General features: G+C 46.3%; 1 protein-coding gene across 1 annotated transcript in view; it reads left to right on the forward strand.

Moving 5' to 3' along the window:
* Positions 1 to 677: 677 nt before the first annotated feature.
* Positions 678 to 16,228, forward strand: part of tha1 (threonine aldolase 1) — a 113,521-nt gene continuing 97,970 nt past the window's right edge. Inside the window, exon 1 of the mRNA XM_063074565.1 lies at positions 678 to 1,027. Coding sequence (XP_062930635.1) covers positions 823 to 1,027 — 205 coding nt within the window. The 5' untranslated portion in view covers positions 678 to 822. The remainder of the gene's footprint in view (positions 1,028 to 16,228) is intronic.

The following is a 16,228-nucleotide window of genomic DNA, read 5'->3' on the forward strand; positions in this document are numbered from 1 at the left end:
CACTCAATTTTGAGGATATGCCCTCTAAATCTGGATAACCCACCATAGGAAACATCCTCTCCACATCCACCCTATCTAGTTCTTTCAACATTCTGTATGTTTCAATCAGATCCCCCCGCATTCTTCTAAATTCCAGGCCCAAAGCTACCAAACGCTCCTCAGATGTTAACCCCTTCATTCTGGAAACATCCTTGTGAACCTCCTCTCCAATGACAACACATCCTTTCTGAGATATGGGGCTCAAAACTGTTGCCAGTACTCCAAGTGTGGCCTGACTAGTGCCTTATAAAGGTTCTTGACGGACGAGAGTACAATGGGAGAATAAGGGTGGGCAGTGATGGAAGGACATGGATGGGAAAGAAGGTGGATTAAGCAAAAGGATGAAGAAGGAGGGGGGTGAAGGAATATTGGGGTATGTCAATCAGTAAGAGTAGTGGAGAGGATGGATGGTATCAGGAGTGGGGAAAGAAAAGAGGTAAGGTGGGCAACAAACAAGTGATAAGAGGCATATAGGATGAGAAGGAAAAAGAAGAGGGTGAATGAGGCAGAGGAAGGTGGTCACAGGAGGATGAGGGCAAGAGGAAGGTTAGGAGGAGCAACGAGAAGGGTAGGAAGGGGGCAAGCAGAAAATGTGGGATGGGGCAAGAGAAAAGGCAGAAGGATAGCGAGGGGAAGGGTAGATGATGGCAAGGGAGGGTGCGTGATGGGCAACAGGCAACGAGAAGGGGAAAAAAAACTGCTGCTGAGAGCAGCTCGGAACCTTGGGACAGCAATTAATTCAGGCAAAGCTGGCACTCGACAGCCGCTCGGGCTCCGCTCACCATGCGCTCTGTGTTGCTGAGGCTCCCGACTTTCGGCCGGCGATGGTACCGGGGATCGGTGCCTGGAACTCCGGCCGCCCGTCGCTCGATTCGGACCGTGGATCTGCGCAGCGACACAGTCACTAGCCCCAGCTCGGCCATGCGGACGGCAATGGCCTGCGCCAGAGTCGGCGATGATGGGTACGGCGAAGATCCGACTGTAAACGGTAAGGAAAGACCGGGGATGCGGCCTAATATGCGGAACAGCCGGGGGGGGGGGGAACGGTGGCGAGGGGAGAGGGGATGGGAGTGGAAGGTGGAGAGGGGAGGGGGCGAAGAGGAGGGAGGGAGGAGAGAGGGGAGGGGGAGGGCGATGAGAGAGGGGGAGAAGGAGAGGGTGAGGTGAAGAAAGAGAGGGGAGAGGGGTAACGGGGAGGGGGAGAAGGAGAGGGGTAGTGGAGGGGGAGGGAAAGGGGTGGTGGGTGGAGGGGGAGGGGGGGTGGAGGGGTGAGGGGTGGGGAGGGGTGGTGGGGGGAGGGGGAGGGGTGGTGGGGGGAGGGGGAGGGAGAGGGGTGGTGGGGGAGGGGGAGGGAGAGGGGTGGTGGGGGAGGGGGAGAGGGGGGGAGGGGAGAGGGGTGGTGGGGGAGGGGGAGAGGGGTGGTGGGAAGGGGAGAGAGAGGGGTGAGTGGGTGGGGAAGAAGGTGGGGGGGAGAGGAGGGGATGAAGGGGTGGGGAGCGGGAGAGGGGAAGGGGAGAGCATAGATAGGGGAAGGGGAGGAGGGAGGTGAGGGGTGAGATGGGGAGAGCATGGGGGTAGAGGGGAGGGGTGGGAAGTGAGGGGGAGGGGTGATGGGGGAGTTGGAGGGGAGGGGGAAAGGGAGAGGAGTGGTGGGGAGGGGTAGAGGGAGAGGAGTGAGGGGATGGGGAGAAGGGGTGGGAAAGGAGAGGGAACAGGAGGGGGTCGGGGAGGGGGAGAGCGTAGCTAGGGGAATGGGGGAGGGGGTCGGTGAGGGGTGAGAGTAGATAGGGGGAGAGAGCGTGAGGGATAGAGGAGTGTGTTGGGAGGTGAGGGGAGGGGTGAGGAGGGAGGGGAGACGAGCGATGGGGAAGGAGAATGGACAAGAGGGTGAGGAAGGAGGGGAGATGAGGGAGTGTGGAGGGGAGGGGGAGAGGGGATGGGCTGAGAATGGAGAAGGGAAGAGATGGGGTGGGAAAGAGGGGGGTGAGGGGAGATTGATAGGGTGGGGGGAAGGAGGAGGGGGAAGGGGAGAGGAGGAGGGGAGGGAAGCGGGGAGGAGGAGGAGAGGTGATGGGCTGAGAATGGGGTGGGGAATGGAAGGTGGGGTGAGGAGGGGAAAACTGTATGGAGAGGGGAGTCCGGATTGTTAGGGTGAGGGGAAGATAGAGGGGGAAGGGAGAGAGGAGGGGGAGGGGAGGAAGGGGAGAGGAGAGTGAGAGGGGAGGTTGAGAGAGGGAGGGGTAGTGTGGGGAAATGGGATGTGGGGAGAAGGGATGGGAGGACGATGGGGAGGGGAAAGGGGGATTGGGAGAGTGAGGGTAGGGGAGAGGAGGGTGGGGGGTAGAGGCAGAGGAGTAGGGTGGGGGTAGTGGATGTGGAAAGGGGAGGAGAGGTAGTGGAGGGTGGTGAGGGAGGGAGAGTGGATGAGGATGGGATGGGGAAGTGAGGGGAAGCAGGGTGGGGGAGGGGAGAAAGAAAGGGGAAGTGGGGAGGGGAGAGGAGGTGGAGTGGGAGGGGGAGAGGAGAGGGAGGTAGAGGATGTGGGGAGGGAGAGATGGTGGAGGGGAGAGAGAGAGAAAGGGGAGTAGGGGACGGGAGGAAGAGTGGAAGGATGGGGAAGGTGAGAGGGGGAAGGGAGGGTGGGCCATGGGAGAAGGAGGGTGGGGAGGAGGTGAAGGGAGAGAGGATGGGGAGGAGGGGAGAATGGGAGAAGGGTGGGAGGGGTAGAGGATGAGGGCAGAGGGATGTTAAGGTAGGAGTGAAGGGGCAGGAGCAGGCTGAGGGCAGGGAGAAAAATAAGATGGTATGTGATAGGGGATAAAGATGCAGGGATTTCTGAGGTTTAGAAATTGACAGTGATAGTGAGGGTTGGAGTGAGGGAATGAACTGGGGTAGGGTTCAGATTTGGGAAAGGGATGGTGTGAGAAGGGCATGAGAGGAATGGTGGTGGAAGATGAGAAGAGATAGAGAGTGGAAGGAATAAGATTAAGGAGAGTGGGAAGAAGGATAAGGTTGGAGGGTGTGAGAGGGAAAGTGGAGGCAGAAGAAGTGGTGAGAAAGAGGTGTAGATGTGGGAGAAAGGCCAGGAGACTAAAGGAAAATGGTGAGAGGGTGTATTGGGAGTTGCTGTAGGGATAGCGAGAGAATATTTGTGTGGGGAGCAGGCAAGAAAGTGATGAGTTGAGAATGGGGGGAGCTTTGGAGAGAAGGAATGGCAAAAAAAAGAGTGGCAGCAAGTTCTGCAAAGTTGGTTCAACCAAGGTACTCTGCTAACACCAGTAGACCTTGGAGAATATCCTTCAATCTGTTGCATTACATTGCAAGATATTGAACTGTTTGCAGAATAGACAAAAAGGTGTTAAAATAAGTCACACGAAATAAGGTGATAAGGTTCAACCACAAAGGTTATTGCTGAAAAAATATAAGCTCACGGTTTAAGAAGTAATATTTGTCAAGGATAGAAAATTGGTTGGCTAACAGGAAACAGAAATGGGTATAAATATGTCTTTTTCTGGTTGGCAATATTTAACAAGTGGTGTGCCGCAGGGCACAGTACTGGGTATCACTATTATCAATTTTTATAAATGACTATTTGAAAGGTTCTAAATATAATGGTGCTAAATTTTGTTAATAACTCAAAGATAGTTAGCAAAGTAAGTCGTGAAGAGGATATTAAGAGGCTACATTAGAATGGCATTGGTTAATAGAGTTGACAAGGATCTTGCAAATTGAATAAAATGTGAAAAATGTGAGGTTGTCAATGTTAGCAATTATTTAGATAACTAATGTAATGTAACTCACTGGCCATTTTATTAGACACACCAGTACTCCTCGTTAATGCAAATATCTAATCAGCCAATTGGATGCATAAAAGCAGGCAGACATGGTCAAGAGGTTCAGTTGTTGTTCAGACCAAACATTAGAATGAGGAAGAAATGTGATCCAAGTGACTTTGACTGTGGACTGATTGATGGTACCATATTGGGTGGTTGGAGTATCCCAGAAATAGGTCATTTCCAAGGATTTTCATATGGAACCGTTTCTAGGTTTTATGGAGAATACTGTGAAAAAAAATCCAGGATGAGATGGAGTTCTGTGAAAATGTCTTGTTAATGAGTGAGGTCAGAGGAGAATGACCTGACTGGTTCAAATTGATAGGAAGGTGACAGTACCTCAAGTAACCATGCGTTACAACAGTAGTGTGCAGAGCAGCATCTCTGAACACACAACACATTGAACCTTGAAGTGGATGGGCTACAGCAGCAGAAGATCACACCAGATCCCACTCCTGTTCATAATAAAGTGGACACTGTGTACAGGGAAATTAAATACAGAAGCTCTAAGATTAACCTTCAATTATGTAGGGCATTTATAAAAACATATTTGGAATACTATACATTATTTGTATTCTTATTCAAATTTTAATCAAGTATTACTGAATTGAAAGCTGTTTAGAGCAGGTTTACTAGAGTAGTACCTGGCATAGGAGTCTTGTCTTACTAAATTAGGCGAAACATATCAGCTGGAGCTTAGCAAAGTGAAATATCCAAGATACCAAGGGGTCTTGCTAAGGTGGAAGCAGAGAGGATCTCTTTATAAATGTGGGACTCTCAAACAAGAGGTCTCTGTTTAAAAATAAGTTCAGAGTAGAGGTGTGTGAAGTTATCCAGCTTTCTTCAGGAGGCTGATGGTTGTAGGATAATAACTGTTCCTGAGCCCAGTGGTGTGGGAACTCAGGTTCTTGTAACCTCATGTGCAATGATAAGAAAGGGAAGAGAGTATTTCATTCAGCAAGATGGGAGCATTGGCATTTCAGGAAAATTTTGTCAGAAGATTCTGTTGAATCTCAGTGTTAAGGAAATGGAGCTAGAACTGGATGAACTTCAGATCATTCATGAGGCTAAGGGGTTGATCGACAGGACACACAGGGATGTAGTTGCACCAAAGGTGCAGGACGTGGGTAACTGGGTAACCGTCATCAGGGGGAAAAGGGATAGGCAGAGTACCCCTGTGGTCGTTCCCCTCAACAACAGGTATACTGCCTTGGATTCTGATGGGAAGGAGAGGAAAGCCACAGTGGTCAGGTCTCTGGCTCTGTGGCACAGAAGGGAAGAGGATAGAAGAGCTGAGCTGTTGTGATAGGGATTCATTGGTTAGGGGAAACAGATAGGAGGTTCCATGGACGAGAATGAGATTCCCAGATGGTATGTTGCCTCCTAGTTGCCATGGTGAAGGGAATTTCAGATCGAGTCCACAGAATTCTTAAGTGGGAGAGTGAGCAGCCAGAGTTGTACCAATGACATGGGTAGGAAGGGTGACGAGGTCCTGCAAAGTGAGTTTGGGGAGCCAGGTGCTAAGTTAAAGGACAGAATCTCCAGGGTTGTGATCTCTGGATTGCTACTCATGTCACATGCTAGTGAGGCCACAGATAAGAAGGGGATACAGTTCAACATGTGGCTAAGGAGATTGGTGCAGGAAGGAGAACTTAAGATTTTTGGATCATGGGATTTTCTTCCAGGGAGCGTGGAAGCTGTACAGAAGGGACGGTTTCACCTGAACTGGGGGGGGGGGGGGGCTAATATCCATGCAGGAAGGCTTGCTAGTGCTGTACGGTGGAGGGAGGGGGGTAGTGGGGATGAAATTAGAAGTGCAGGGGGATGGGAACCGGAGTGTCAAAGCATATAGTGGAGTGGTTCTGAGGAAAGATGCCGTTAAGTCTGTGTACAAAGTCAGGAATTGAAAGGTTGAGCATGGTGGGACCAATTTTAATGCAAGGAGTATTGTAGGAAAGGCAGATGAGCTTAGGGCATGGATCACCATGTGGAATTATGATATTGTAGTCATTAGTGAGACTTAGTTGCAGGAGGGGCAGGACGATGCCGATAGTTTCAAGATAATTATGGAGAAGGATAGGTCTGGTCCTTGGGTTGAGATTCTAAACTGGAGAAAGGCCAATTTTGATAGTATCACAAAGGACCTGGAAAATGTGGATTGGGACATATTGTTTTCTGGCAAAAGTGTACATGGTAAGTGGGAGGCTCTCAAAAGTAAATTTTTGAGAGTACAGTATTTGTCCTAAGATTAACCTCCAATTATGTAGGGCATTTGTGAAAACGTATCTGGAATACTATACATTTTGTATTCTTATTCAAGGGAAAGGATAATGGGTTTAGGAAACCTTGGTTTTTGAGAGCTATTGAAGTTCTAGTTGACAAAGAAGGAGGTACATAGCAAGTATAAGCAGAAAGGAGCAAATTTGAGATTACGAAGTGCAAGAGAACACTGAAGAAGCAAATCAGGAGGGCTAAAAGAAGACATAAGGTTGCTCTAGCAGACAAGGTGAAGGAGAATCGCAAGGGCTTTTACAGATATGTTAAGAGCAGAAGAATAAGAAGGATAAAATTGGTCCTCGTGAAGATTGGAGTGGTCATCTATACATGGAGCTAAAAGAGATGGGGGAGTTCTTAAGTCGATTTTTGTATTTGTATTTACTCAGGAGATGGACACAGGGTCTATAGAAGTGAGACAAAACAACTGTGAAGTCATGGACTGTATACAGATTACAGAGGAGGAGGTATTTGCTGCGTTGAGGAAGATTATGGTGGATAAATCCCCAGCGCCTGACAAGGTGTTTGCTCGGACCCTGTAGGAGGCAAGTGCAGAAGTTGCAGGGGCCCTAGCAGAGGTACTTAAGACATTCTTAGCCAAAGGTGAGGTACCAGAGAATTGGAGGATAGCTAATGTTTTTCCATAGTTTAAGAAAGGCTCTAAGAATAAGCCAGAAAATCATAATACAGTGAGCCTGATATCAATACTGGGTAAGTTACTGGAAGGTATTCTAAGGCAGTAGTCCCCAACCTCCAGGCCACAGACCAATGCATTGCCACGAAGAATGCAGTGGTGCAGCGGTGGCCAGAATGCACCCAGTACATCTTTAAGAAAAAAGCTGAAATAAACAAGCTAATTAATCAGGTGCCACCTGGCACGTAACTGTTGGTCCAGATCAGAGACGACGCAATCGGCAATCGCCTCTGATCAGGGCCAACATTTACGTGCCGGCCGGCACCTAATTATTTAGCTTGTTTATTTTGGCTTTTTTCTTAAAGATGTGCTGGGTGCATTCTGGCCACCACTGCACCCCTGCATGCTTCGCGGCAATGTATCAATCCGCGGCCCGGAGGTTGGGGCCACTGCTCTAAGGGTCTGATTATGTAAGTGTTTAGATAGACATGGACAGATTAAGGACAGTTAACATGGTATTGTGCATGGTAGGTCATGTCTAACCATTCTTATAGAGTTTTTTGAGAAAGTTGCCAGAAAAGTTGATGAAAGCAAGGCAATGGATGTTGTCTCCATGGACTTTAGAAAGGCCTTTGACAAGGTCTCACATGAGATGTTGGTCAAGAAGGTTCAGTCACTTGGCATTCAGGATGACAGTGTAAATTTGATTAGATATTGGTTTTACAGGAGAAGCCATAGAGTGGTATTAGATCTCTGCCGCTCTGACTGGATGCCTGTGACTACTGGGGAGCCACAGGGATTGTTATTCGTCATCTATAGCAACGACCGGAATGAAAATATGGTAAACTGGATTAGCAAATTTGCAGATGACACCACGATTGGAGGTGTGGTGGACAGTGAGCAAGACAAGCAAAGCTTGCAGTGGGACCTGGACCAGCTGGAAAAATGGGCTATAAAATAGGAGATAGAGATTTTATGCAGGCAAGTATGAGGTGTTGGTTGGGTTAAGTTGTTCTCCAATCTTAGCAATTTACTTGGTGTCACACTTTGGGAAGACTTACACGGTGGGCCATAGGGCACTGAGAACTACAGTAGACCAGGTGGATCTGGGAATACAGATAAGATACATAATTCCTTCAAAATAGTGTCACAGGTGGATAAGGTTGTAAAGAAATATGTTGAAGTTGTATAAGACATTAGTGAGGCCTTATATGGAGAATGATGTGCAGTTTTGGTCAACTCCCTACAGAAAAGATGTCAGTAAGACTGAAAAAGTGCCAAGAAAATTTACAAGGATGTTGCCAGGACTTGAGGACCTGAGTTATAGGGAAATGCTGGATAGGTTAGGACTTTATCCCCTGGAACGTAGGAGAATGAGGGGAGATTTGACAGAGGTATGCAAAATTATGAGGGGTATAGATAGGGTAAATGCAAGCAGGCTTTTTCACTAAGGTTGGATGAGACTAGAACGAGCGGTCATGCATTAAAGGTGAAAGGTGCAATGTTTAAGGGGAACATGAGGAGAATTTCTTCACTCAAAGTGAGTTGAGAGTGTGGAACAGGCTGTTGGCAGAAATGGTGGACACGGGTTCAATTTCAACTTCTAAGAGAAATCTGGATAGGTATATTATGGGAGATGTATGGAGAGCTATGATCCAGGTGCAGGTCAATCGGTCGAGGCAGATAAGTTGTGTAGCCCAGACTGTTTCTGTGTTGTAGTGTTCTATGACTCTATAACTGACTGACTCCTGATCTGAAAAAGAAAAAGGATACTAATACCTAGACAACATAATTCACGACATATGTTGGTGATATTAAATCTGATTCTGAGATTATCAATCCTGATGAAGGGTCTTGGCCCGAAGCGTCCATAGATTCATTTCCATAGATGCTGCTTGGCCTGCTGAGTTCCTCCAGCTATGCATGTGTGTGTGTGTGTGTGTGTGTGTGTGTGTGTGTGTGTTGCACTGGATTTCCAGCATCTGCAAAATGTCTTGTGTCACTAATATCTAAACAGTTCTGCACTTGCATGGATATAGCTCTGGATATAATCTCATAAAAGTTTTATCTGTGGGTAGCAATGAGCTTCCTTAGGCAAATAAGTTTCACGCTTTCGTCATTTGCGGAAGCAGATAATTTAACTTTACTGATGCGCTGAAAGGTAGATAATTGAAAACATTAACCTGCTTTGAAAGGTGGCAGTTTTAATTGATTGATCATGTTTCTGACATGTTTGTGGTTTCAGATACCATTTTTGTCTCTGACCAGCATGAGGTGTAATAATGTGGTGCTTAAGTTGCCAAATCTTACTATTTCAGCTGTGGAATTAGAATTCAAATGACTATGTAATTCCTAGAGTTTAAAAGGTAAAGCTCGCAGAAGTCATGAAACTATTAGAACAGGAACAAAAAGCAATCACAGGGAAGATTGGACAACAGTAGGGATTACAATAGTGAAAGATCCTGTTATATTATTGTAACATTAAATAAGACCATAACCCATATGAGCAGGATTACACCATTCAGCCCATCAAGTCTGCTCTGCCATTCCATCATGGCTGACTTATTATCCCTCTCAGCTCCATTCTCCTGCCTTCTCCCCATAACCTTTGACTCCTTTACTAATCAGGATCAAAATTAACGGTGTAGGCCTAGAGCAAGTCAAGAAGTTTGTGTACTTGGGACAGATGGTCACAGAGGATGGGGAATGTGATACAGAAATTAGACGGAAAATTGAGACTGCAAGATCAACGTTCTGGAGCCTGAGTGAGGTGCTGTGTGGCAAGAGGTTGGACTTGGGGCTGCGTTGTTGAATTTGGAAATGCTACATCTGGAGCAGTCTGTTGTATGGAGTCAAATCGTGGACCTTATGCAAGGAAGCGCAACGACGACTGGAGGCATTTGAAATGTGGTGTTTAAGGAGAATGCAGAAAACAAGATGAGTGATGCAGGTCAGTAATATGGAAGTGTTGGAGAGAGTGAGGAGAGGAAAGGAGTTGCTGAAGAATGTGCAGAAAAGGAAGCTGGAATATGCCGGGCACTTGTTAAGAGGTGGTGGACTGCAGAGATTGTTATTGGAAGGGATGATAGAAGGAAAGAGGGAAAGAGGAAGGCAGCGAACCACTCGGTACGATAATGTGAGGCAATGAACTGGGTTGAGTTACGCTGAGGCCAGAAAAAGAGCGCAAGATCGAAGAAGATGGAGATGCATAGCCACCAACCCCGGATTCGGGACGGCACCCACTGACTGACTGACTAATCAGGAACCTCCCATCTAGTTCCTATTAACATCCCAGCTAGTTCCTTTGCAGCATGGGAGTCCCAGCCAATGTGGAAAGTTGAATCACCGACTATCACAACATTATGCTTCTTGCCTGCAACTTCTCTACAAATTTGTTCCCCTAAATCCCACGGACTGTTCAGAGGTCTATAATACAGGCCCATTAACATGGTCATACTTTAATGTTCCACCCATAAAGCCTCACTAGACAAGTTCTCCAGTCTGTCCTGACTGAGCACTGCTGTGGCACTTTACTTGACTAGTATTATCACCACTCCCCCTTTAATCCCTCCTACTCTACCACACCTAAAACAACAGAACATAGGGATATTGAGCTGCCTGTCCTGCCTCTCCTGCAACAAAATCTCACTAACAGCTACAATATCATAATTTCATGTGTTGATCCATGCCCTGAACTCATCTGCCTTTCCTACAATACTTGCATTGAAATACATACAACTCAGAACAGTAGTCCCACCATGCTCTACCTTCTGATTCCTGAATTTGTCTGAGGTTTTAATAACATCTGTCTCTACAACCACTCCACTATCTGTCTGGCACTCTGATTCCCACCCCTCTGCAATGCTAGTTTAACACTGCCCCTCCCCCCATGCAATACGAGCAAACCTTCCCTCTAGTTAGGTGCAAACTGTCTCTTCTGCACAAATCCCACCTTCCCTGGAAGAGAGTCCAATGATCCTAAAATCTCATGCCCTCCCTCCTACACCAACTCCTTAGCCACTGTATGATCTTCCTATTTCTGGCCTTACTAGCACATGGTAGCAGTCCTAAGATCACAATCCTGAAGGTCCTGTCCTTTATCCTAGCATCTAACTCCCTGAACTCACTTTGCAGAACCTCATCCCTCTTCCTCCCAATGTCATTGGTACCTATATGGACGAAGACCTCTGGATGCTCACCCTCCCACTTAAAAATGCTGAAGACTTGATCTGAGGTGCCCCAGATCCTGGCATCCGTCAGACAACATACCATCTGGGAATCTCGTTCTCTTTTCTGTTCCCTTATCTAAGGAATCCTCTTTTACCACAGATCACCTCTCACCTCCCCCTCCCTCGCCACTTTCCTTTCTGAGCCATAGACCCAGACACTCACTGCCAGAGACCTGACCTTTGTGACTTTCCTCTGCTAGGTCATTCCCCCCCAACAGTATCCTGTTGTTGAGGGGGGATGGACATGGGGTACTCTGCATTGGCTGTTTAATCTCTTTCACCCCCCTGACTATCACCCAGTTTCCTGTGTCCTGCACGTTGAGTGTAAATACCTCACTATATGTCCCAAATGATCAGGAGATCATCCAGTTCCAGATTCAACGCCTTAATGTAGCGTGTTAAAGTCTGCAACTGGGTGCACTTCTCGCAGGTGAAGTTGTCAGGGATATTGGCGATGTCCCTGCCTTCCCACATCCTGCAAGGGGAGCGTTCAGCTATCGTGCCTGGTATTCCTGCTGCTCGAACTGTTCAATTATAAAGAAGGAAACATTAAATAAACTGGAAAAAAAATCTACCTACAGCTTTTCACCTTCTCTCACTTAACCTCTTCTCATTGAAGCCTCGAAGAGCTAGAACCTCAAATCCTCACTCTAACACTGTCGACTTCAACAAAGGCCACTCTGTTTACCCCTGCATTATTTTTATTTGCCCTTGCAAATAAATCCCAGTCTCTGATTGGATACTGTTCCAATGCCAAAACTTCTGCAAAATGCTGCTTTTTAATGCACAGTGTGCAAGTCACCTCTTCTCTCACTTCTGATCTCTGATTGGCTGCTGTTCAAATGCCCAAGTACCTAGCAAGAAATGAAACTTGCCATTAAGCTTGCTGGTGGCTAGAAATGGTCAGGACTTTTCTATCTACAAAGTCTGTAACTATTGACCTGTGCCTCCACCTTCTCAATATCAGCCTGTGCCATCAAGACACACATTCTTGACTTTATGGAACAATCTGCCAGCCAGTATTCTATGAGCACCTTGTTTAAATACTTTGCCTGCCTAGTTGTCACATTGCAGTTCATCATGGGTCTGTAATATCGGATGATATTCATAATTATTGCCAAGGGACAATTTCAGGTTTTAACTGTATGGTTAACATTTTTTGCTGCCAGCATTGCTTGTGCCTTTAAGGTTACTGTTTTAACTAGACATTTCCTGGTGAAGGTCTACTGCAATTTGTAAGCAGTTGTAGTTAGCTGGATTTCTCGAGTTAGACCACTTCCTAATTTAGATGAGGGAAATTTGCACGCAGGCCATATAGGGGAAATCAGCTGGACAATTTTACAGTATATGCTCCTTCAGGGATAACGACATCATTGGCAAGGCCACTGTTCATTGCCCATCACTAATTGTTCCCGGTACTGGTGATAGGCCTTTATGAAGCACACAATCTGCATAATGAAGCAAAGACCAAGATACTGCAAATACTGGAATCCGGAACAAATAAGCAAACTTATGGAGAACAGAGTGGGTCAGGTAGTGTCCCTGGAGATAGAGGGACAGTTAGCCTTTCAAGTCTGCATCAGGAATGGAGGATGTTAAAAGGAGATGGAGAGGTAGGGAATTAAAGGTGTGTGTGCAGAGGAGGGATGAGACCATTAGACATAGGAGCAGAATTTGTCCATTCTGCCCATCGAGTATGCTCCACCATTCCATTATGGCTGATTTATTATCCCTCTCAAGCCCATTTTCCTGCCTTCTCCGCGTAATCTTTGGCACCCTTCCTAATCAAGAACCTATCAACATCATCCACTTTAAATATACACAATGATTTGGTCTCCACAGCTGTCTGTGGCAATGAATTCCACAGATTCACCACCCTCAGGCTAAAGAAATTCCTCTGCATCTTTGTCCTAAGGGGACGGCCTTCTATGCTGAGGCTGTGTTCTCTGGCCTGAGACTCCCCCATGATGAGAAAGCATCCTGTCCATGTTCACTCCATGTAACCTATCAGTACTCATTGAAATCCCCCTCCTCTCTCTAAACTCCAATGAATACAGGCCCAGAGCCATCAAATGCTTCTCATACGTTAAGCCTTTCATTCCTGTGATCATTCTCATGAACCGCCTCTCCAATACCAGCACATCCTTTCTTGGATAAAGTGCTCAAAACTGCTCACAATACTCCAAGTGTGGTATGAGCAATGCCTTATAAAGCCTCAGCATTACATTCTTGTTTTTATATTCTAGTCCTCTCAAAATGAAACTAGCATTGCATTTGCCTTCCTTACCATCGACTCAACACTGAAAATACTGCTGCCTTGAGAGAGGTGAAACAACTTGAGGAAAGGGTTGATGGGCAGAGGGAACCATTTAAGGGGAGGAGAGGGTGTAGGTTGAAAGAGGCCGGTGGTGGGAAGTGGAGACATTGAAGAGCTACAGATCCAGGAATCTGGTCAGTAGGAAAGGTGATGTGGAATGAGGTAAGGTGGGGATTATGGGCAGTTGGAACCAGCTGGATGAAAGAGATTGGTCTCCTAGTAGGTTAAGTGTGTGGATATATCTAAAGCAAAGGTTGAAAGGTTCTTGATTAGTAAGGACACCAAAAGTTGCAGTGAAAAGGCAGGAAAATGGTGTTGAGAGGGAAAATAAATCAACCACGTTTGAATGGTGGAGCAGATTCAATGAGCTGAATGGCCTAATTCTACACCTATGTCTTTATGGTCTTATGGGTGATGGGCACATGGGTCTTATGGGTGATGGGCACATGGGTCTTATGGGTGATAGGCACATGGAACCAGATGGATGAAAAAGACAAAACTGTGGGTTGTGGGATTGGGATTTGAGAAGAAGTTTGGGAGAGGATGAATTGGATTGGAAGCTGGATGGATCAGAAGGAGATAGAAAGATACTTAGGGTTAGGATTTTCAGTCCCTTCATGGTTCACTGAGTCCTCTCCACCCACTCTGGCATTTTCCCCTGTAACTTAACAAGGTGCAGCACCTGTCCCTCCCTCACCACCATCCAGGGAGCTAATCAGCCCTCCCAGGTGAGACAGGTTCATGTGCACTGTCTCTAACCTCATCTACTGCATTCAGTACTTGCAGTGAGGTCTCCTCTACATAGGTGAGACAAAGCACAGGCTAGGCGACTGCTTTTCCAACCACCTGTACTCTGTCTGCTATGGCTATCTTGAGCTCCCTGTAGCCTTTTCAATTCTCCTTGCCCTTTCCCACAATGACCTGTCTGTCCTCAGTCTTCCCCACTGCCAGAGTGAAGCCAACTGCAAAACAAAAGAATAGTACCTCCCAGATAATCTGCAACCCAATGGCATGAATATTGTGTTCCTTTTGCTCTCTTTTCTATCCACCCAGGGTCTCTCAAGACCCCTCTTCTCTAAGTCACCCCAGCCCGCTTCCCCCTTCTTCCCATTACCCACTTTTCCACCTGGTTTCATCTGGTACCTCTCTTAATTTTTTGTTGGATTGACAACGTACTGATCTGAAAACTAAATAAGCTGGCTCTATCACATTGCTTGAGTCTCATCAGCAATACAAAAGTAATCATCTGGTGCATTTGTAACAAAAATTATTTCCAGTTTAATTAGTTTAATCCCTCCTAAATCAATTTTTTAAATGTACAGCTTATGGACAAACTAGATATATGGGTTTCTCAAAAGAATCTTCCACTCCCCAGCCCATTCCCTGCCTTCATAAGTCTAAATAATTAGATTTCTATTTCTCAAAGTTAATATAATTTTAATTAAAATATGAATGCATCTTATAAGATATACAAGTTTCAATTGTACAAACTTTGATGCTGTGCAAGCAAATTGTGGAAAATTGGTATCTAAATTTGAGAAAACCCATAAGACCATATGAGATAGGAGCAGAATTTGGCCATCTGCTCCACCATTCCATCATGGCTGATTTATTATCCTTCTCAACCCCATTCTCCTACCTTCTCCCCATAACCTTTGAAGCACTTACTAATCAAAAACATGTCAACCTCCTTTTTAAATATATCCAAAGAAGAAAAGAAAAGCTTACGGAACGTTCAAGAAACTAGGTACTGTTAGACCTCTAGAAAATTACAAGGTTGCTCAGAAGGAGCTTAGGAATGGAATTAGAAGAGCCAGAAGGGGCCATGAGAAGGCCTTGGTGAGCAGGATTAAGGAAAACCCCAAGGTATTCTACAAGTATGTGAAGAGCAAGGGATGAGCCATCAGGAGCAATCAGGTGTGATGGTGGAAATGTGTGCATGGAGTCGGAGGAGGTAGCAAAGGTACTTAATGAATACTTTGCTTCAGTATTCACCAGGGAAAAAGACCTTGGCAATTGTGAGGATGACTTACAGCGGACTGAAACGTTTAAGCATATAGACATTAGGAAAGAGGATGTGCTGGAGCTTTCGAAAAGCATTAAGTTAGATAAGTCGCAGGTACCTGATGAGATATACCCCAGGTTACTGTGGGAAGCGAGGGAGGAGATTACTGAGCCTCTTGTGATGATCTTTGTGTCATCAAAAGGGATGGGAGAAGTACCGAAGGATTGGAGGGTTGCAAATATTCTTCCCTTGCTCAAGAAAGGGAGTAGAGATAACCCAGGAAATTATAGACCGGTGAGTCTGACTTCAGTGGTGGGCACGTTGTTGGAGAAGATCCTGAGGGGCAGGATTTATGAGCATTTGGAGAGACATAAGCTTAGTCAAGGGCAGTTTGTGCCTCATGAGCCTGATTGAATTCTTTGAGGAAGTAACAAAACACATTGATGAAGGTAGAGCAGTGGATGTAGTGTATATGGATTTCAGAAAAGCATTTGATAAGGTTCCCCATGCAAGGTTCCTTCAGAAAGTAAGGAGGCATGCGATCTAAGGAGACCATGCTTAGTGGATCCAGAATTGGCTTGCCCATAGAAGGGTGGTTGGAAATGGTTTGTATTCTGCATGGAGGTCGGCGACCAGTGGTGTTCTGCAGGGATCTGACTGCAGGAAGGATGTGGATACTATAGAGAGAGTGCAGAAAAGATTTACAAGGATGTTGCCTGGATTGGAGAGCGTACCTTATGAGAATAGATTGAGTTAACTTGGCCTTTTCTCCTTGGAGCAATGGAGGATGAGAGGTGACCTGATAGAGATGTATAAGATGATAAGAGGCATTGATCGTGTGGATAGCCAGAGGCTTCTTTCCCAGGGCTGAAATAGCTAACATGAGGGGGCATAGTT

Source organism: Mobula hypostoma, chromosome 22, assembly GCF_963921235.1.
Source record: "Mobula hypostoma chromosome 22, sMobHyp1.1, whole genome shotgun sequence".
In the NCBI taxonomy this organism is placed as follows: Eukaryota; Metazoa; Chordata; class Chondrichthyes; order Myliobatiformes; family Myliobatidae; genus Mobula; species Mobula hypostoma.